General features: G+C 44.2%; 4 protein-coding genes across 5 annotated transcripts; 1 reads left to right on the forward strand and 3 right to left on the reverse strand.

Annotated features, from left to right (window-relative positions):
- Positions 1-858: 858 nt before the first annotated feature.
- On the forward strand, positions 859-4,448 carry LOC130392045 (granzyme K-like). Its single transcript, XM_056602450.1, has 5 exons — positions 859-939; positions 1,138-1,291; positions 1,826-1,967; positions 2,699-2,986; positions 3,495-4,448. Exons 1-5 carry the CDS (start codon positions 879-881, stop codon positions 3,654-3,656), a joined length of 807 nt encoding a protein of 268 aa, XP_056458425.1. The 5' UTR covers positions 859-878; the 3' UTR covers positions 3,657-4,448.
- A 2,658-nt stretch (positions 4,449-7,106) lies between these two features.
- On the reverse strand, positions 7,107-12,964 carry areg (amphiregulin). Its single transcript, XM_056602602.1, has 6 exons — positions 12,852-12,964; positions 11,817-11,999; positions 10,342-10,594; positions 9,998-10,162; positions 8,643-8,756; positions 7,107-7,408 (listed from the first exon to the last, which is right to left on the reverse strand). Exons 1-5 carry the CDS (start codon positions 12,886-12,888, stop codon positions 8,663-8,665), a joined length of 732 nt encoding a protein of 243 aa, XP_056458577.1. The 5' UTR covers positions 12,889-12,964; the 3' UTR covers positions 7,107-7,408; positions 8,643-8,662.
- Positions 12,965-15,640: 2,676 nt separating this feature from the next.
- Positions 15,641-19,224, reverse strand: LOC130392187 (proepiregulin-like). 2 transcript variants are annotated; one of them, XM_056602642.1, is made up of 5 exons: positions 18,387-19,224; positions 17,425-17,505; positions 16,970-17,096; positions 16,498-16,644; positions 15,641-16,218 (listed from the first exon to the last, which is right to left on the reverse strand). In XM_056602642.1, the coding sequence occupies exons 1-5, from the start codon at positions 18,421-18,423 to the stop codon at positions 16,152-16,154; spliced, it is 459 nt and encodes a 152-aa protein (XP_056458617.1). In that variant the 5' UTR covers positions 18,424-19,224; the 3' UTR covers positions 15,641-16,151. The 2 variants fall into 2 exon arrangements, with proteins under 2 accessions (XP_056458617.1, XP_056458616.1); XM_056602641.1 differs by having other exon boundaries at positions 16,970-17,138.
- A 178-nt stretch (positions 19,225-19,402) lies between these two features.
- LOC130392463 (epigen-like) lies at positions 19,403-21,396 on the reverse strand. Its single transcript, XM_056602963.1, has 5 exons — positions 21,097-21,396; positions 20,751-20,885; positions 20,295-20,418; positions 19,912-20,061; positions 19,403-19,761 (listed from the first exon to the last, which is right to left on the reverse strand). The coding sequence occupies exons 1-5, from the start codon at positions 21,128-21,130 to the stop codon at positions 19,710-19,712; spliced, it is 495 nt and encodes a 164-aa protein (XP_056458938.1). The 5' UTR covers positions 21,131-21,396; the 3' UTR covers positions 19,403-19,709.
- Between the last annotated feature and the right edge of the window lie 102 nt (positions 21,397-21,498).

Here is a 21,498-nt window from a genome sequence, read left to right on the forward strand (position 1 = left end):
AGCCTCCACGTATTCGCTTTTCTGACCAATAAATCTCTCGATAGATTAGTCGGATTTGCCGTCGTACGGATGATGGCTGTCGACAGCATTGCTATTTATCTTTAGCCATCTTTACCTTCAGTTTCAAATCAATCATGTTTATTGTTTGTGACTATTCTCTATGTAACCCTGCCTTGTTGGGATTTGAACAAACAAGAAAGATTTTTTGTGTATAGATATATTAGTTTTTCATATTGCCGATTCCTCCCTTTATCAATGACTGACCAGACAAGGATTTACATGTGTGTGGTTGATAGCTGGTTTAAGCAGACTCACCTGGCCGTCGCACTGGACTCTGGCTCTGTGTGAGGCCGCACACCTGTTGCATTGAGTATTCAATAGCCGCGTTTACATGGACACATCTGATCCGCACAGAAATCTATGTGGATCAGATGTGCCATGTCAACGCGGCTACAGTGCCCAGGTTAGACCAGCCATCTCCACACACACACACACACACACACACACACACACACACACACACACACACACACACACACACACACACACACACACACACACACACACACACACACACACACACACACACATAAACCGGCTTCCAACACCACCACCCTGTGTCCTTGTGTTTGAGGGAGCACAGCAAGAGTCACACATAGGTGGAGTGCGTGAGCCACCTGGGTGACACGTAGCATGGACGTTGTTACAGTGCGGTTCTGTGTTAAACAATACGTGCAGACGCATGCTTGTGCACATCCAAATGTGTGACCTTTTGTTCCGTTGTGGTTTCGCCCACATCCTTCGAACTGGCCATATAAGAAACTCATGCTGCATCTTGAGTTTCAGTATCGTCTTTGTGTGAGCATCAGAAACAAGCTATGGCGCGTTCATTGCCAACTCTTGTTACAACCTTGTGTTTGGTCCTCCATATCCAGTCATGTAAGTAGAACACTGCATGTGCTGAACTACATTTCTTGCCTATTTATTTCCGATTGATAAACAATTTACGATTTAGTCATTTTGTTAAGAGTATCTTGCTCAAGGATGCCAAGGTTCAAAACATCCCTGTTAAGATGTATTAATAATCCTGGATAAACGTATTGTTTTTGTACGGATGACGGATACCTTTAACCACAGGTACTGGTGGCGAGGCTGAGATCATCGGAGGGAAGAAGGTGAAGGCTCATTCTCTGCCCTACATGGCTCTCCTGCTGAACAGCACCGGGGAGCCCGTCTGCGGGGGGACCCTCCTCTCTTCCAGATGGGTGCTGACCGCGGCCCACTGCACTGAGTAGGGATTTAATCACATCATTCATCACAAGTCATTCATCCAATAATACACTTCTGCTTATAATCACATTAACAATATTTGTTGTTGGTTGTAGCTGTAGGTAAGTAAGGGGCAATAGGATAAGGGGCTCTAGGTACGTTTTAAAATCATTTGGGTGTAATTTACGAGAAAAGCCAATGCAATTTTTTAACTGTTAGTGAAACATGGTTGACTGGGGTCCTTCCTCTGTATGAGACGATTTCGATTTTGGACCGCACCTGGCTCATTTCTGACCAATCGGAAATCCTCTTCCCTGAATGGTTCAAGGAAATAATCTTGCTTGTTTATCGCAGGTACATGAATGTGAACGCAACCTTCTGAAGGGTGGAAATGTAGGGAGGGGGCGTGAGCAGCAATTATTTTCTTCTGCTCTCTTTACAGATCTCAAATTGTACTATACACCACCTTAAGTATTGCTGGGCTTGAGCTTGGCTTTTTCATATTGCATGCTGTTTTGGTATTTCTTAGTAACACTTGTTTTGTAATATTTTACAGCATAACCATGGTGTACCTTGGGGTGAACTCTATTAAGAAGAGCCAGAAGGATAAGTCTGTTCAGGTCCAGAAAGTTTTAAAGCCTTACCTCCATCCCCGTTTTAACTGGGACAAGAAGGTCAATGATCTCCAGCTGATAAAGGTGAGCCAATTACTGTGTGATTAATAATATCACATCCAACTTAAGGATTGTGTGTGTATGGTTTTGGGCACGGGCGAAGCAGGCAGCCGCCCGGGGAGGCCGTTTTTCATGACATATTGGGAGCGGTACCAGCACTTAATATATATATAAGATCTGCAATGAGAAGCGGTTTTCTGTTATCTATCATATCACTTTGTGGGGAATTGGCAAATTGGCGCCCCCTGCAGCTGCAGGCGCCCCTGCTTGCTGAGAAAGTGCAGCGAGCAGAAGCCGTGTGGTGCTTGCACACCGCCGCGCGGCAACCGCCCTTATAACCGCCTCGCTGCCGGAGGGTTCAGCGCGGCGGTGTGAAGGGCCGGGCGTTTTCAAAAGCGGATGCTGCTGTTGCTGAAAACGCCTGGCCCTTCACACCGCCACGCTGAACCCTCCGGCAGCGAGGCGGTTATCTGGGCGGTTGCCGCGCGGCGGAGAAGGGGAAAGTGGGGGGGGGGCGGCGCGGCTCAGGGGACAGTTCACCTCTGGGTCTCCCAAATGGAGCGGGCATGGGGGGGGGGGGGGGGGGGGGGGGGGGGGATCAACTGTATAGAGCAACACTAATGGTATTAGAGGGCTAAAGTCAGTCAAATCTTGACTTCCTTGCAATTGAGTCTCACCCGGGCTGTAATTCAATGTAGAACCATCACCCATTGTTGTTGCAGCATTGATGATAAATGTTGCTTTCTTTGGTTCAGCTCGACCAAGAGGCGAAGCCGACCAAGACCGTAAAGTATTTGCCATTGGCAAATGTAATCCCAGACCCCAAGGAAGGAACCAAATGTGTGGTTGCTGGTTGGGGGGCCGTCAGCCTCAAGAAGCTCAAAATGTCTGATGTCCTTATGTCCGCCGATGTCGCTGTTATCAAAAGAGAAACGTGCAACTCGCCCAAGTATTACAATTCCAACCCTGTCATCACTCCTGACATGGTATGTGCTGGAACACTAGGAAAGAAATGGCTTAAGAAAAAAAAGGATACCTGTACGGTAGGCATTTGTTTTTTCATCATCTATATTGTAAATCGTAAAGCACCGGTAGCTTGCTCAACTAGTCCAAGTGAAGCTGGCTCAAATGGGAAATGCCTCATCACCATTACCAATATTATTGTTCCATTGACTCAACAAGAGGGCCTTGCAGGGAGTCTCCTTTGCTCGCTCGTCGCAATGGCTCCCCCTACTGGTTCGAGTAGTAAACTACCGGTTGTGTTAGGATATGATACGGATTGGTGTAATTTCTAGGTCCAGTCCCGTTGTAGCAGGCGGGCTACTGTATCCGATTCCATAGGAAGTAAATCACTAAGTTATGTGTTTTGACAGCAAAGTGCCGCATACTGTGACTCCATTTTAATCAGGCCTTTTAATTTGGTGGTATTATCGCAATATTTCTTTAAGAACGGTCTAAAATACTGATATTGCTTCAATATATTGCAGATTCCGAAGAGCCTACTTGCCGATGACTTTCAATATATTCATGTCGTCTTCTATTTCTCTACAGGGAGACTCTGGAGGACCTCTGGTGTGCAACGGTGTGCAAATAGGAATCACTTCCTTTGGCGAAAGCTGCGGTGTTAAGACCAAACCAGGAGTGTATACCTTTCTTTCCAAAGAACACATTGCCTGGATAAAGGGCACAATGCGTAAATCTGAGTTCTTCTGAAACATCTGCAACTCATTTATGTCAAATTGATCCTAATGGTATTGTTTTTTTGGGGATAATGATTTGGATGAAATGTGTGCTACACTCAATAGTTGTGTTGTCTATTAAAGGTTTGGACAGTCCTAAATTCTTCTACAAAGATGAAAGATCCAACCCTGACTGTAATTTGTGTCTTTTTGAGATAACAACCCAGTAGAGAATGGATTAGGGATCATTTGGAGTAACCATAATGGACTACTCACAGGAATCAAAATCAGTTCTCAAGGTTTTTAATGAGAAAGTAACTGGCTAAAGTAAGCTTCACACAGTTAACTAATGACAAACACACACACACACACACACACACACACACACACACACACACACACACACACACACACACACACACACACACACACACACACACACACACACAACCCCAATTGGCTTAGGATAGAAAGGTTGTATGCCAGACATGTTGAATGTTATTAACTTATAAAATGTTCCTGCATTGCTGCAAGCTATTTAATACATGTACAAATTAAAAAGGAATCCATCACGTAGTAGGACTGATTGGCAATTTCGATGGGCAAGAGGCCTGTATAGTCGAAGCATGTGACGAGTATGCAAGTACTTATTGCCACCACTAGATGGTGCCCTCCGTACGATTGAACTATAATTTTCCTGTAATCTTTTCGTCATCGTTTTTTCATCAATTAATTTAAATCATCCAGGAATGATAAAAAAAAAAGACTAAACTATATTTTATTAAGTAATCCTTAATCTTATGTTTTTATTATTGAGGGTTTAATTATTTCACAATACACTCAATACCCTTCCAGAAGCAAAAAATGTTCAGATAAATTTATTTATTTTGTTTGGCAAAGAATACCCTGCAGGACATAAAACAAGATACCTTATACCGACACACCCTTTCCTGGAAATGCCCACACGTGTCCTCTATTTGAAGAGAAAATAAAACTGACCAACCTGCCGCTATGTTGACAGTGTTCCTATGGTAACAAAAACATTGATACACCACCAATAGTTCATGTGTGCCCTCTTCAGTATCCTGGATACCAAGGCGCCACACCCAAATTAAGTTTCCACATGAAACTATACATCCAGTCAAGGTTGTGTGTGTGTGTGTGTGCGCGCGCGTCTTTCTGGTCAGAAAATGGAGGCTTTTGTAGCGACCATCACCAGATATATGACCACTTTAAGACTCACCTGTACCGCAAAGCCTTTAATGAGGTTTTTATTGCTGTTTTGCCTGGTAAACTTTTAATTTCTTGTATTTATTTTTCTCTATAATTGTTAAGAAAGAAAAAATGACTGTTTAGAAAAGCGCTGTATTATTATATATGATTCTACATTTCTGTAGACTTTGCCTGTCTAAGATGTTTAGGGAGGCAGTGCTACCTGAACCATGAATCTGATATAAGAAGCTATGGTTTTATCTCACATTCCTCCCTATCTTACTTTATGTGCTGTAGTTCATCTCCAGATAGGCCAACTCCTTTGTTATGAGTCTATTTCCGTCCTTGAGAAAGCACTCAACTCCTTTTCAACCTGTGTGTCGTGTGTTTCTGTGTGTGTGTGTGTGTGTGTGTGTGTGTGTGTGTGTGTGTGTGTGTGTGTGTGTGTGTGTGTGTGTGTGTGTGTGTGTGTGTGTGTGTGTGTGTGCGTGCGTGCGTGCGTGCGTGCGTGCGTGCGTGCGTGCGTGCGTGCGTGCGTGCGTGCGTGTGTGTGTGTGTGTGTGTCATGTGTGTGTGTCTGGACGTGTGTGTGTGTGTGTGTGTGTGTGTGTGTGTGTGTGTGTGTGTGTGTGTGTGTGTGTGTGTGTGACACACCTTCAACTATATTATCCCTTTAAAAAGCCTCCAACGTCACTCTGTTCTCAGAAAAGTTGTTGCCTTAGCAACAGAGATTGTTTTCAACTCTTAAAATTTGACATGGATTGCGCCCCATATACATCATTGCACACCTCAGTTATTTGGATGGATAAATCATAATCGTTGTATCATTGTCAGTCATTCAGAATTCAATATTTCTGTATGGGCCCTTTTAACACGTAAAACACAGGTGTAGCTCATGCCATTCATGGATCCATAGGACCCTATCCGATCAAACTATTTACTTAGTTTTAGAATTTGGGACAATTTATGTCATTGGATTTTGATGATTTTTAAGCAGCAATTCCTCAACAAACAATCCCTTATTTGGTATTTGAATGTTAGTATTTTTTACGCATTAATATCCCTCAAACTTTCCAGCTCGCTTTTATATTCATATGGTGGTATATTAATGGCCTTCAACAAAATCAACCCATTGATGCTGTGAGGATTCTGGCAGCCATCTCCATAGAGTCTTCTGGTCCCAAACCAAAGTGCTCCCGCCGTCGTCCTTCAGTGACTTCCATGACGGTGATGTCACCGGTCCTCCCCAGAGCTGCGTCGGCCTATACGGGGCTCCATGTCTGTGTTTGGCAGCGGCGCGTCAGTGTTTGTGTGAGCCGACTGCACAGCTATGCGAGGCGTCCACTGAAGGGAATGTAAACACATCACCCAAACATGGACACTCTGTGTGTGTGTGTGTGTGTGTGTGTGTGTGTGTGTGTGTGTGTGTGTGTGTGTGTGTGTGTGTGTGTGTGTGTGTGTGTGTGTGTGTGCGTGCGTGCGTCTGTGAGTGTGTGTGTGTGTGTGTGTGTGTGTGTGTGTGTGTGTGTGTGTGTGTGTGTGTGTGTGTGTGTGTGTGTGTGTGTGTGTGCGTGCGTGCGTCTGTGAGTGTGTGTGTGTGTGTGTGTGTGTGTGTGTGTGTGTGTGTGTGTGTGTGTGTGTGTGTGTGTGTGTGTGTGCGTGCGTGCGTGCGTGCGTGCGTGCGTGCGTGCGTGCGTGTGTGTGTGTGTGTGTGAGGTCTCAGTCTTAGAGGCAGGCTGTGGCTTTGATGAAGGTCTAGTAAGCCTTCCTTACCAAAGCTGATCAACACTTAGTGCAAGTCATCGTTACAGGTATAGGTGCCAGCTACTCTTTTATTCATGTTCATAGCTCACCATGTTCATGTTCTTGCTCATGCCACCAGATGTTTCATTCATCTTGTTCATGCCACCAGATGTTTGGTATGTCAGATATAAAGGCCAAGCAGGTTCCTAACTAATGCTCAATTTGTCGCTCCATCTTGAGGAGGTATCTGTTCCCGTGATACGTGTTTGTTTTTGCGTTACATACAGCTGAAAAGTTATTTGTTGTTATAATTGTGTCCTGTGTCATATATGGTTTGCATGGGAAAATAATACAATAATTAAAAAAAGTGTTGCTGTGTGTGTGTGTGTGTGTGTGTGTGTGTGTGTGTGTGTGTGTGTGTGTGTGTGTGTGTGTGTGTGTGTGTGTGTGTGTGTGTGTGTGTGTGTGTGTGTGTGTGTGTGTGAGTGAGTGAGTGTGGGTGTGTCAACGTGTGTATTAAACAATCAGGCTTTAACTTAACACTTTATTGGAGATCAAATATGTGAAACAACAATTTGACCTATACAGCAGTGCAATAAATAACACCCAAACTAATACAAAACAGTACGATGAATTCGCAAGACGCGCAGCATCCAGTGAAACATCCATTGACTTTAACACGACAAACTTTGAAACAAATATTTTACCAATAAATAGTCAAACGGAAATAAATTACTTTCTACTGAAGGGGTTCGGGGCAGTGTTTGGGTTTTGTAGCGTGTTGGTGGCTAGCACGTTGAGTAGTCCTCCAGCGGTCCTCTTCTCTGATTCCTGAAGAAAGACACGCTATCATCAATAAATATGCGCGACAGCCTCATCTTATATTCAGCAAAAATCGATTCACCAGCGATCTCGCCTCAAAGAGCTGAGCGTTGTTCAAGCCATCATGACTCATTTGTACATTCCTCTCCTTTATCTGGCCAGCTCATTAAACTTACTAGGGCAAAGGTCTGAGCTCCAAAGCAAACATTGTTTCTAATATTGTTCTTGATCAAATTCAAAACGGAATGAGTCACGTATTTCCGAATTGAAAATGCACCAGATATTTGTTTAAGGGATTTGTTTAACCCTTATAAAGACCTAATAGGTTTATATATTCGTGCTTAGTAATAATTTGGCAGTAGGAAACTGATAGAGAGAGCCGGAAGCACCTAAGGTTACACACTGAGCTCAAGGTAGGCGTTCAGAATGCTCCACGCCCTCATTGTCTCGCTGGACGGCTGGAGGAGGTTGGCATTTCTGTGTGAGAGACCGGAAAAAACTGCGTGTGTGTTCAAAATCTTAAAAATGTGTGTTCACGCACGCACGTGTGCAGGCATCTACGTGGCTCTGTGTGGGGTAACCACATGTACTGACTATGTGATGAGCGAGTGGTGTGCACGCGTGAGGCGGCGCGCGTGTCTCAGGTGTTTGCGTTACGTTGCATTGTTCAGCCCTGGAGACGGTTCAGACCAACATGTGTTATTATCATGTGTCGGTCGGACCCTAATCCCTCCCTAATCAGCGTCCAATGGAGTTCCGCTGGAATTCACACAACCCGTTCCTTTCTTTTAACAAAATAACACCGACGACAATAGGCCTACGCCATCCTCTCCCCCGCGGTGTTCCATTGTGTCCCCAGGGGCAGGCGAGAGACACGCGCGCCCTAACCAACTCCCGCTGCAGCCTTTTAGCAAGCCCTCAACACCAAAAAGAGCTCCCTTCTATTCATGGTCATCTCTCCAAATAGTACGTTTTACATCAAAAAGAACAAACAAATACTATGGACGCTTGTGTTGTGTAAATCCCGCTTCCATTCAGTTTTCTGCTTCAATTTAATTAAGTCAAACTCAACCACAGAGACTGTGAGGCTTTCGCTAAATGTTCACAATTTACACGCTCAGTATACACTCATATAGGCTATTACATTCCGTGTCCCGAGGAACCAATTTAACAGCGTGTTTCAGATTGAAAACATTATAATGATAAACCAGAGTAGATGTGAGGAAGCTGAGTGAGTGTCTACCTGGCGGCCATTGATGTTGCTCACACCATAACGTTAGCGATAGGTTTCTGAAGTTTCTCCACCTCCGCTCCAGATCCAAGATAGGCAGCCATGAAGTTTTTATGGGTCCGGTAGCTACAATAGATAAACAAAACAACATATTTAAGTTTATTTAAGTCATGATTGTAGGCTACTCACAAGATATCTGTCTCTGCATTCATGCGTCCATCTTTAGTTTAGGCAATAACATGGGGCTGGTTACTGCTAGATGTATGCACAATAAGAAATAACAAAAATGGCCACTTCCACAAGGCCTTTTCCTAAATCTCCAGACCAAATTAGCTACGGCCCAAAAGCTGGAATCCTATTGTTGCTTTATGTAACATGAAAGTATGCTGTTCTTGGACTATTAATGGTGGTGTATGGTTAGAATATTTAACTACCCTTTAACCAGGCAAGTTGATTGAGAACATATTGACACTTGACATGCTATAATAAGGAAGAACATTACGGTTACTACAATAGGAATAGGAATCCCTGGTATGTGCAAGGAATTCCCGGTGTGGTTTTAGTATCATTTGAATAAACCACAGTCTAACAGACAAAGGGTTCTGGCTTAGTGATCACAGTTCACATGCTTGTTCTCTGTAAATCAATATAAAAAAAGATGACTTGATAAGCTCTCATACTGTCAAGTGGGCGCCCGACTTTTTCATTATGTTTTCCTTCTCTAAATAGCATGAGCAATACTTGCGCACAGGGGTGTGTTTGGGTGTGTTGTTTTCGTTGTGATGTGTAAATGTGTCTGGATGCCAACAGGTTTTAGTTTTAAGGTCTCAAGTGTTTAATGTGGTTCCCAATGGTATTGTATCAGGATTTGTTGGGGCGGGGAAGGAAGTCCTCCTGCCATAGTGCAATACGCTGTATGCCCTCAAAGTATGACGACGATTATTTGGGCCTCAGCGATAAGCCATGCGACGGCAAAGCCTGCATGACCTGCTCTCTGCTATGCTGCACCACAGAGTGTGTGAATGAGGTGATGTCACTGAACTAGGAGGAATTCAGGGTGGTTCATTGGTCGGCACCGCAGAGTAACCGGTTGGCCATAATTACCTGAGAACCTCCAGAAGGTTATGGCGCTGTGTGTGTGTGTGTGTGTGTGTGTGTGTGTGTGTGTGTGTGTGTGTGTGTGTGTGTGTGTGTGTGTGTGTGTGTGTGTGTGTGCGTGTGTGTGTGTGTGTGTGTGTGTGTGTGTGGATGTGTGTGTGTGTGTGTGTGTGTGTGTGTGTGTGTGTGTGTGTGTGTGTGTGTGTGTGTGTGTGTGTGTGTGTGTGTGTGTGCGTGTGGACGTGTGTGTGTGTGTGCTCCAGACTCACTGGGCGCAGGTCATCAGCAAGATGGCGGTGCAGCTGATAACGGACAGCACCACGGCGATGATGACCAACACCATCTGCACCACCTCCGTCCCACTCTTGTCACTCTCCCGTCTTGACTCCAGCGTCTGGATCCCACAGCGCAGGCCGTCGTAGCCCCTGGTGCACCTTCACGGGGGGGCAAGCAGGGAACCAATCAGCAAGGAGGGTGTGGTTTCATCGACAAATCAACAATCAGCTTCCGCATGACTTATTATTTTGTTTATTTAGTCTGACAGGCGGACCAACTAAAGCCGTTTTCGAAATCCTGGGTCAGAACGTCAACAGATTGCGCCGGATGTACTCACACACACACTGGCTCTCTCAGGTCCTCCATGTACTTGCAGTAGCCATGGATGCAGAAGCCCAGGTGGCTGGAGGTGCAGGGGTCCAGCGTGGTGGACAGGCTGCGGGCGGGGGTGTAGCTGCTGGGGTAGGGGCTGTCGGTGTGGGTGCTGTTCCCCGGTCTCAAGGGGGTGGTGGTTCTCTTGCCCTTGTGCTTGTTCCTCCTCTTGTTCCCCTTCCTCCTCCTGCTCTCCCCGGCTGGCCTCTCTGAAAGGGCTGGGAGGGAGAAGGGGGGGAGAGAACAGTGTCAATGAACGGTGAGGGGGAAGAGAATGAGAGACGGAAGGATGGGAGAGAAGCCTGAGAGAGAACAAGGAACGGGCGAGAGAGAGAGAGGGGAGGAGGGGTGAGGGAGAAGGGAGGGAGAAATTGGTGAGAGAATGGTCAGAGATAGAAGGGCCGGAGAGAGTGAGGGTGAGGAAAAGGGGGGTGGGAGAGAAATAAGATGGAGCGGTGAGAGAGGAGGGATGAGAGAGAGGAAGGAGAGGGAGACGAGCCGGGGAGTCTTGCGGCTCTGGAGGATCCGGGGTGAATTCACCGCCGTAGTCCCAGGGTTTAAGAGAGGCCTTGTGGCATGAGAGACAGGTGGGAATGCACCTGCTCTATGAACCAATGTGACCTCTGGCAAAGATTGCTGAATCTTTGACTTTCACCCCTTTGTTTTATTGAGAGTGAAACTGAATAAGGCGACCGACCACGGCAGTTCATGAGGTTAATATGAGAGATGAAATGTTGTTCTGCCACAACGTTGCGACACATTCCCCAAGATCAGCTAAAAACTTTTTTACGATACAATAAAAGCCTTGACTGTGCTTCGAACCATAAAAAAGCTATGTCTTATCTCGTACATAGCAACCGAGATATTTGGCTATATTGTTGGAGAAGGCAGGTGCATCCATGTTTTCGACCCAGTCTGCCCTTTCTTACAGTCTCTTACATTTGCATGTCTCAGAATGAACGCATACAACCATTATGTTTTGTAAGTCTGTCTTTGGCATTCTATTTAATGATTTCATTTGTAATTTTTTACGCCACATACAAAAGTTATGATGCTCGTCATCGTAGATATGCTAACGACTCCAAGGTCCATTTATCCGAGTAGCACGCAGCCACAGCCCAAAACCAGGCACTTAGGGCAGTGTTTGGCCTTTACACACGCCAACCATAAATCCCAGGCCAACCCTTTCAAAGTTGTAGAGAGTGATTATGAAATGTCACACACATTATTACCACGATATGTTGGCAGCATAAACAAAATGTCAACAAGTGTCACGCTCATTGTGTAGATGGATGAGCAACACAGCATCAATCACACATTTATTAGCATATTATAGTCTGACGTTCAATATTTAAAATATGAAACAACCGCCTTGGGTCGTTTATGGTATTGAGCACTGATCAGGTAGTCGGTCGGTCGTGTGAGTTGAGGGCAGCGTACCGTGCAGCGGCAGGTGACCCACAGAGTCCGTTCCTCCGGACAGCTCGTCGCTGAGCTCCTCTGAGGTCTCATCGCCGTCCCCTGGAGCTCCCAGCACACCTCCCCCGGAGGTCAGGGCCCCCGTCGCCCGCAGTCCTGGAGAGAAGGTCACCACCGATCCCAGCGCCCCTACAACACTGCAGACTGTACACAACCACGCAAACACACACACACAAACACACACACACGTGCGCACACACACACATGCCAAGAACAACAGAAACATATAAAAATTGATTTTGAGTGACGTAAATTCAATAGAGAGGTTTGAGGAAATGTTTTCGATAATGAATCTGAGCGTATTTCTCAATGAATCTCCTGAGCATACTGGAGACTAAACTGAAAAGGCTGAACGGTAATCTAATATATCTGTGGGAGTTCAGACAACACAAGGACAATGACATGGCAATAAGCACGACTTATATAATACTCTATCAGTATATATTTGATGACTAATTAAAAAGAAAAGATCAACCTCAAATGATCAACATAAAATCCAACATAGAACACATGAAAGAACACATGAAAGTTTGCTCCTGATTTGTATTTGGCTGAAAAAAAATAAAAAGACGATGCATTGGTGTCGATGGAAGTCCAGCTAAAGCTGGAAGTTTGATCCAGGCACTGACAGACATTCTGGTTCAGGACCCTGACAGACATTCTGGTTCAGGACCTTCAGTCAGACGGAGGGGGGGCTTAGGACCACAGCCGTCCTGATCCAGGCTGAAGCTACACGATATTCAGTTGTGAGCGACCTGACCTGAACGGCAGAGCCCTCGGACTGGTCTTTCTTGTCTCGCTATAATTTAAAAAACATCTTTCTCCAGCGTATTTACTATGGTTGAACCCCTGCCCCCCCACGCACACACAGATACACCCCAAAAACACACACGTTCAATCATACACTCCTATTCAAACTCACACACACTCACGACCAAAGGAACATACTCACATACAAACACACACACAAACACGTAAGAAAGTCCAGAGACTTACCAAGATACAGGAGGAAGGCAAGGTTGAGAGTGTTCATATCCCAGGAGTGTCAAGTGTACGTGAGTGTGTTAGTGTGTTTGGGAGTGGTGTGCTGATCAGTGCACTTGAGTCCAGTGCGGTGAGCTATGTGGTGTCTACCTTAGCTTATGGGATGCTTTTATAGTCACAGCTTGAGCCTGCCCTGTCTGCCTTCCGGGAGGGTGTGTGTATGCATAAGTGAGTGTGTGTGTGTGTGTGTGTGTGTGTGTGTGTGTGTGTGTGCGTGTGTGTGTGTGTGTGCGTGCGTGCGTGTGTGTGTGTGTTAAATGTTAGGCAATGACTTGGCATCTCATGTTCTGTAATCGGTACTTGGTCTGAAACACAAAAACCAACCAATTTATTCCAATTGGTTCCTCATCCAGAAAAAAAACGGTGAATACATTGTTTTTACTATTATTGCTTCCGGGCTATGATGACAGAACTATAGTTCCGTTGGCCGGTGTGATGCAATGGCAGAGTCAATTGTAGATAACAAGGATTAACATACAGGTCCCTAAATTTGAAACATAAAATTTAAAATCTGTAATCCTAACTCAGCGCCCTAATCTTAAAACCCTGTCGCTATTGATTATGAAATAATATAAAAAGTAGAACCCAAAGAATACAAGAATATATGATTGTGCTGTGAATGTAATCAATTGTGAAGATGGGATATGATTTGTACTTTTTCTTTGTAATTTTTCCAGTGTTTAGATGAATGGCATTACATTGTGATTTTACAAGACATAGCCTTCAGGATTGTAAATAATGTCATGGGCCTCATGAGGTTATTTCTTATAAATAGAAAATGACACCCTGTGAATGCTTTGTGTTGGGGTATTTCACTGAAATCTCAAGGCGTTGATACTGTGTCGGTGTGAGTCCATGCCTGAGTTTCAGCAGCCTTCAACTCCACCGATGACTTCACCCTACAGAAAGGGTACGTTGTGTGAGGCTTTAGTTTTGTCTACGAGTTTAAGGTTAAGAGAATTGAATATCTGATGGTAAAAACCTGCTAGGAATGCCACAAATGTCCCCAGAGTCCCTGACTAAACCAGTAGGACATGTGTTGTTTATAAAGAGGCAGAGATTAAATGTTTGGATAACGCGCCATTGGCTGATATGTCCATGGATGCCCTGACCGTGGAAACTCTGACATGAGTGGGGAAGACTGTCTCTTTCCAATGGAATAACACCGGACCCACCGGTCTGCACATCAGCTAATAGCAGAGCTGTGCCGGGCTTGGCTTGTGTGTGTGTGTGTGTGTGTGTGTGTGTGTGCGTGTGTGTGTGTGTGTGTGTGTGTGTGTGTGTGTGTGTGTGTGTGTGTGTGTGTGTGTGTGTGTGTGTGTGTGTGTGTGTGTGTGTGTGTGTGTGTGTGTGTGTGTGCGTGCGTGCGTGCGTGCGTGTGTGTGTGTGCGTGTGTGTATGTGTGTGCGAGTTTGCACATGTGCGACCATGTGTTTATGCACATATGCTATCAAGTCAATATGTTTGTATACATCTGAGACCGGATTAACAAAACTATTTTAGCAATGCAAAACTTTTTAACTGCTGCATTTCGTTAAGATGAAATTATGAGGGAAGTTTAGCAAAATTGCTCCTCACCAAACGACATCTGATATCCTTACTTTGGTCTTACTCTTGATTTTACAAGATAACCTTGTCCTTAGTTGTTCGACAACTTATCTATTGCTTTTAATTGGTAATATTGTTTGAATGTTTGAATTGCTTCTATTCCCAATGTGTTCTCATTTTAAGGTTAGCTACTCACTGAGTGATTCAAATAAGGTCTATTGTTTTAATAATCTAGAAGAAACATAGGTCTGGCACTAAAGGCTAAGCTTACAATCACTTCTCAGTATTTTATTTATTAAGATTGTAAAGTATTGGTGTGTAGAAGCCTTTTAAAAAGTTTAAGAATGAAATAAAACAACTTCTAAATACATAAATGTATGAAGCCCTTAAAAAATGAAAGGATCTCAGGAAACTAATGAGCGATTGCAAAGATCATTCTTAGGAACTATCATTCCCTGTAAGGAAATCAACTGAATTTGTTCAGCATCGGAGAGAGGACAGGAGGAGACTTAACACACTCGGCATCACTAACGAGGTCACACACACTGAGCAGGTTGGTACTGATTAACCTGTGACAAGGTCCTTGTGACTAACTGCCCATTTAATCGACACGTTCCTCCTGCATATCATGAATAGATCAGTGACTCACAGCGGACCCGATCTTTTTATTTTCGCTTTTTTCTTACCCAAACCAAACACCATCCAACACACAACCCGACATTTTAACGTAACATGACGACGCAACGATTGAGTAATTTCCTTGAGCAATAGAAGCTGGCAGGACGTTAAAATTGTGTATTTCCCATCCCAACAAACATTAGGCGATACGATTGCGTCCTACCCGGTTCCATTGTTGACCCACATTGCTGTCGTCACTGTGATGGGGACAACGACATTGATGTGATAGAATTACATAAAAGAATGAAGCCTTGAGATGCCTTTATCTGATAATAATAATTTGAGTGTGTGTGTGTGTGTGTGTGTGTGTGTGTGTGTGTGTGTGTGTGTGTGTGTGTGTGTGTGTGTGTGTGTGTGTGTGTGTGCGCGTGTGTGTGTGCGCGCGCGCACGCTCAAAAGTATACAGCGCTACAGTGCTGACATTTTGACATTGTTGCACCCGATTCATCAAGGACGGAGGAATTTGGTTGTTGGAGAATATTTTTTTAATGCGAGTGATGTAAATGACTATGTAAACAGTGAAGTTACCAATAAGTGACAATGACTGGAGTTCTTCATGGGTCCTTCAGAACATGATACATTTGAGCGTTGCGTAATAAGGACAGGAATCATGCTGAGCGCAAAGTTTAGTTTTATTCTAGTTTATAGGCGTATTTATTATTATTAGCATGAATAATCTAGTATAACATTCAAAATGAAAACAAATGCAAAAATGATGAAATCGTGGGAATATAGATGGAAACACTTCAATGCGTAATGACTATCAATCATAAATACAAGTTTATAATTGTAACACATGTTTATGCAAAATACTTGATATCAAAAATAGAAAAATACAAGTAATATATATAAAAGACACCTGAAAATGAAACGCGAATATATTTTGAGAAGTATTTCAATATGCTGAAATAAATGCTACAAAGTGCAGATAAGATTCAACATTCAAGCATTTGTCACACACATGCCCGCCCTTCCTCATGCACACTCACACATACATACACACACACACACACACACACACACACGCTAGGCCCTTTCCACTCCCATGTATCCCGCTCTCTTCTTTGGCAGTGGGCATTTGTTTCTCCTGTACCTGTGAATAAAACTCAACTTTATGTATAATATTACATACAACATGAACACAAGTAAAATCCAGATATCCATTGGTTGGCATTACGTGGCCCAAGGTTTCACATAGGCCCAATCCCATTTCTACCCCTTCCCCCTTCCCCCTCCCCCTTGTTTTGAAGGGGTAAGGGGAAGGGGTAATGGGAAGGGGTAAGGGGTAAGGGGAAGGGGTAAGGGGAAGGGGTAAGGGGTAGAAATGGGATTGGGACTAAAAAAAGACTGTGATTCACTGGCAAATACTGACCATTTGAAGAAGAAGTAAAGCGCTCCCGTCAGCCCTATGAGCAGCATAACCACACACACCGCGACAAGCACCCACTGCTCCTCCTTCATTGGCTGGAAGACCAGTTCCATCTGCGCACACCTGTGGCCATAGTAGCCTCTCTCACACCTAGGGGACGCACATTGTCACACACACATACACAGGTTCACACACAACCATACACACACACACACACAGACACAGTCGCGTTAGACGTTTAGAGATTGGGTATGCTGGCCTTGTGATTTGATGCAGGATTGTCACCATGTTCGCACACATGCGCGCGCACACACACACACGCGCACACACACACACACACACACACACACACACACACACACGCACGCACGCACGCACGCACGCACGCACACGCACACACACACACACACACACACACACACACACACACACACACACACACACACACACACACACACACACACACACCACTTACTTGCAATGATGTTCATTCATGTCCACCAGCAGCATACACTTGCCGTGGTTGAAGCAGTAGTTCTGGTGGTCGGAGCCGCAGCTCTCGATTGGCGACCTCTCCACACGACGGCGCTGTTGCCCCATCTCTGAACGGTATAACAGTTTAACATTTTCGCCATTTCCTTTCACTGAAATTAGACATGGGGTGAATTTTATGTCAAAGATTTCTGTAATGTCGGACTTCCCTCTGCGTTTTTTTCCCAGACCATTTTGTTTGAATGTAGACCGGCCTATGGATAAATTCTCTTTGCATTAGGCCAACACCATATGGTTTTCAGTTGCATATAAACTAACTTTGTCGATTAGTCCTAATCGGTAATACACATATAGTGTAGAAGCCTATACTTATTGCAGGGACTGCATATTTTTAGCAGAATAAAATGAAAACCAAACCTCCCAGGCACATAGCCCTACCGTTATACGCAGAGACACTGCCCGCCGTGTGCTCTCTGGCTCCAGTGTCAGAGAGAGCCGAGGGCCAGACCAGCATCAGCCCTGATCCACAGAAAAAAACATTTCCACATAATATCAGCCTCTTATTTACTTCAATCAGGTTCGCCTGTTTTTTTTTGCCTTGGGTCTTATATAAACAGCTTGGCGGTGTGGATGTGTTGCTGTTCCTGTTCCCCGCCGGTCCGCGTGTCTGTACCAGTCGGAATGAATGTGTGGCGTGTGCAGACAGAACGCTATCACCTCAAAAAATACATAATATAGTGTGTCGAGGCCACACCATTCCAATAACTTGATTTCTTCGCCTTCTTCGCTTCATTAACTCTCTTTCATTCTCTAACATGAGGTTTGATAGACACAAACTCCCTCGTTGCTGGGTGTTTCTGTGCAGGTTGCTGGGTGTCATCGTCTCAGGATATGAAAAATCTGACTAAGCTTGTAGCCGCTGTTGCTCAATTCGTCAAATCATTGTTTTATTCGCCATTTATAATGACTGACTCACTTTAATATCCCTGGCCAGCCTACAACAAAAATAAATATTGTCTTGAGATATGCGTCTTATCTACAACTCCGTCAGTGGACAGCGATTGCGACTACAGCACCATTTGACCGACCTCTCGAAAGTAGGGCTATAGGTCAATAAAACAAACGTCACTCGTGGAGTAAAAGGGTTAGCCGAAAAGAAAAAAACGAAAGTAGGCCTACCATGCCACAGAAACCAATCGTAAAACTACACACTTGCCTGCTAATCGAGCAAAAAGTGCTAACGTTAGGCCTCAAATGGCAAACATTAAAATCAAAACAGTAAATACATGCAAGGAGACTAGGTATAGGCCTACTTCAAAATGCATCGTCATCTTAAAATAAAAACAAAGTGCGCCAGACAAGCACTTTTACGAGCTTTAGTATCTACACTAAACACTTACCTGAAAGAAAGAGGAGAATGGGGGCTATCGCGTACATGGTTGGAGCGGGACAACGGAGGTGAGTAAGGAGAGAGCAGTCTGGTGACACTGAGGGCAGACAGACACGAAGGGTGGAACATGTGGATTTCGCAGGAGCCTGCTTTTCTGATGAGACAAAAAATAAACAAATAGCTAATTTAAAGGAATGGGTGTGGTGGTATGTCTGATGTCACTTTTTATGAAAAAAAAATAAAATAAAGGAAGAAAGAACAAGATAAGAGAAAAAACCTTCCTCCTTGTTGCGCTGGCCGCCGATTTATACTGTAGCCTATTACAGAACAACATTGTTGTAATCTTCTTTTTGGGAAATTTGATCTTTCATAATAAGATAGGTCCTTTAACAGATTATAAAAACACATTGGCATTGAAGAATAATAACATATTGCCTCCTCATATGACTACTCAAACTTTTTAAAAATAAATAGCAAAGATAATTCTATGAACTAACTATTTCGGACTTTAGAATTTATTTTCTATGTTCAAATGTTTTGTTACGTCTGTCAAAAATCAGGTTGCATATCATAACGTTTTTTTTTTATAATCCGCATAAGAGTAGTCAGATTATTGTTCGCATTTACACATCTTCCATCTGATCTAGGCAATTTTAGAAATCACAGAACAGATAATATTTCCATTTTTTTTTTATTAACGTACAAAAGGTTAAATTAAAGTTGTAATAAATAAATGTACACATCGTTATAAATATCTGCTAAAATATACACCTTCTTCTTATCTTTCTTGACGTCCAGTCCTTCTCAAAGCGCCTTGTATCAGATCTCTCTCTGTCTGTCCATTTCTGACTCCCTCCCTCCCCCTTCCCTCCCCCTTCCCTCCCCTCCCATCCCTCCCTCTATCTCTCTGTCTTTCACTCACACTCTCTCTCTCTCTCTCTCTCTCTCTCTCTCTCTCTCTCTCTCTCTCTCTCTCTCCTCTCCCTCCTCTCTCCTCTCCTCTCTCTCTCTCTCTCTCTTTCTCTCTCTCTCTCTCTCTCTCTCTCTCTCTCTCTCTCTCTCTCTCTCTCTCTCTCTCTCTCTCTCTCTCTGGGATGCTGTACTACCCTTATTAATGAGGCACACATTTGGTCACAAATGTTTTGCATGTAATCAGAAATTAATTTCTTTCATTTTCTGATATGCACCCGATATGGGAGATGATGATAGAGCAATGAGTATAACAGTCAATTGATTTATAATGATTGCAAAGATGATGGGGAGGTTGATGATGATGAGGATGATGATGATGATGCCGAGATGATCACGAAGATGATGTAACGAAACCAACGCATCACACAGCAGTCTCAGGTCCAGCATATTTTTGGGGGGATTTTTTGATGCATCTGAAAAATAAAAGCATGTATTTAATATATATATGAAATCATGAGCAAACATAACATTCTGTCATTGCAATAAAAAATGTCAACTGAGGCCCTGAGTGCAATCACGGGGGCCTACTAATCAAACACTTATGGGCACTACAACAAACCCACCTCTTACGAATCCACCAAAGGGCCAAGATGAGGAAGAGGATGAAGAAGAAGACAGCCGTGCAGATGCCCACCACGGTCTCGTAATCAGTCACATTATAGGCCTTGGTCATGAGGCTCAAGCATCGCGGACCGCCATAGGAAGCCCTGCAACTGCACATGCCATTGGAACAAAAAAACGGGAATGAATTAGTCAAATCACACTAAGATAATTAATATCCATGTTTCAATTAACACAAATGTGCGGGTGCGTGTGGGCGCGTGTGTGTTTGTGTGTGTGTGTATGTGTTTGTTTGCGTGCAATCTCCTGTCTACGCTTGCAGACGTGCACGTGTGTGCGGTTGTGTGTGTGTGTATGTGTGTGTGAGGAAAGCGATGTATCTTACATGCAACTGGGATTTTCCATGTCTTGTGGGTACATGCATCTGCCCTCGTTAAAACAGAAGGTTGCATGCTCCTCCCTGCACGGTGCATGGTGCATGCGGAGAACAGGAGGCGCCCTCGTACTGTCTGCTCAGAGAGAGAGAGAGAGAGAGAGGGAGAGAGAGAGAGAGAGAGAGAGAGAGAGAGAGAGAGAGAGAGAGAGAGAGAGAGAGAGAGAGAGAGAGAGAGAGAGAGAGAGAGAGAGAGAGAGAGAGAGAGAGACACACACTTTATAAACTCATTCCAATAACCGATAAAATCAACATTTTTGTCCAGGGAAGTTTGCGTGAAATATTCTTCAAAATAGTAAACGTCAACCAAAACACGTTAAATAATTAATATACATCTACGACGAGTATTCCAAATCCAGCTCCCCTGTCTGGCTAGAAAGGGGAAGAGGACCCATGGCACTTTCTTACTGTTTGCAGCGTGCGTGATTGGCATGAGGTCTGATGGAGAGGGCTCGAGGGTGGGGTGTTTGAGGCCGTCCGCTAGTCTGATGTTCTGGCCTACAGTGGCCAGGAAGATCAACCCTCCAACCGTGGATACCATGGCTGGGGATCACACAGAGGCAGAAAACGCTTAGAGGCATGGAACTTGACCTCACTTTAAGAGTGTTAAGATCAGATTAGAGATCACCTAAATCAATTCATAAACTATACCAGGAATTTAAAAACAGTACAGGTTTGAAATGCACTACTTTTTTTTAATACTTTCAGATTAAAAAAAAAAATGCAATTCAAGTCAAAATCACCAAAATCTCACCATTTACTGTGGGGGCTTGTCCGGATGTCCACATGCTGTCTTCCAGTGTGTGTGTGACGTGGTTGTAGCTTGAAAGTATTCAACCGCCTCCCTCAGGTACTCCGTAGGCGGAGGTGTATGGTGTTCAGAGTTGGTAAAGGCAGGTCCAGGCTTTATATACTGAATAAGAAACTTCGTAACGATAAAAACAGCCAATCATGTTTTGATCGTTCCCAAAAAAGTAACGCTCGTCCCTTCCTCCTTTTCATGTAATTTGCATCTTCATGGTTCTCCTCCAAGTGCGGCATGCAGCGACACAGGTTCAACAGTGGAAGCCTACACGAATGAGTGGGCGGGGCAGATGTTTTAGAGCAAAACCTGAACCTTTCCATTTTATTCTGTATCTGAGCTAACTTGCATGGA

Source organism: Gadus chalcogrammus, chromosome 11, assembly GCF_026213295.1.
Source record: "Gadus chalcogrammus isolate NIFS_2021 chromosome 11, NIFS_Gcha_1.0, whole genome shotgun sequence".
Taxonomy (NCBI): domain Eukaryota; kingdom Metazoa; phylum Chordata; class Actinopteri; order Gadiformes; family Gadidae; genus Gadus; species Gadus chalcogrammus.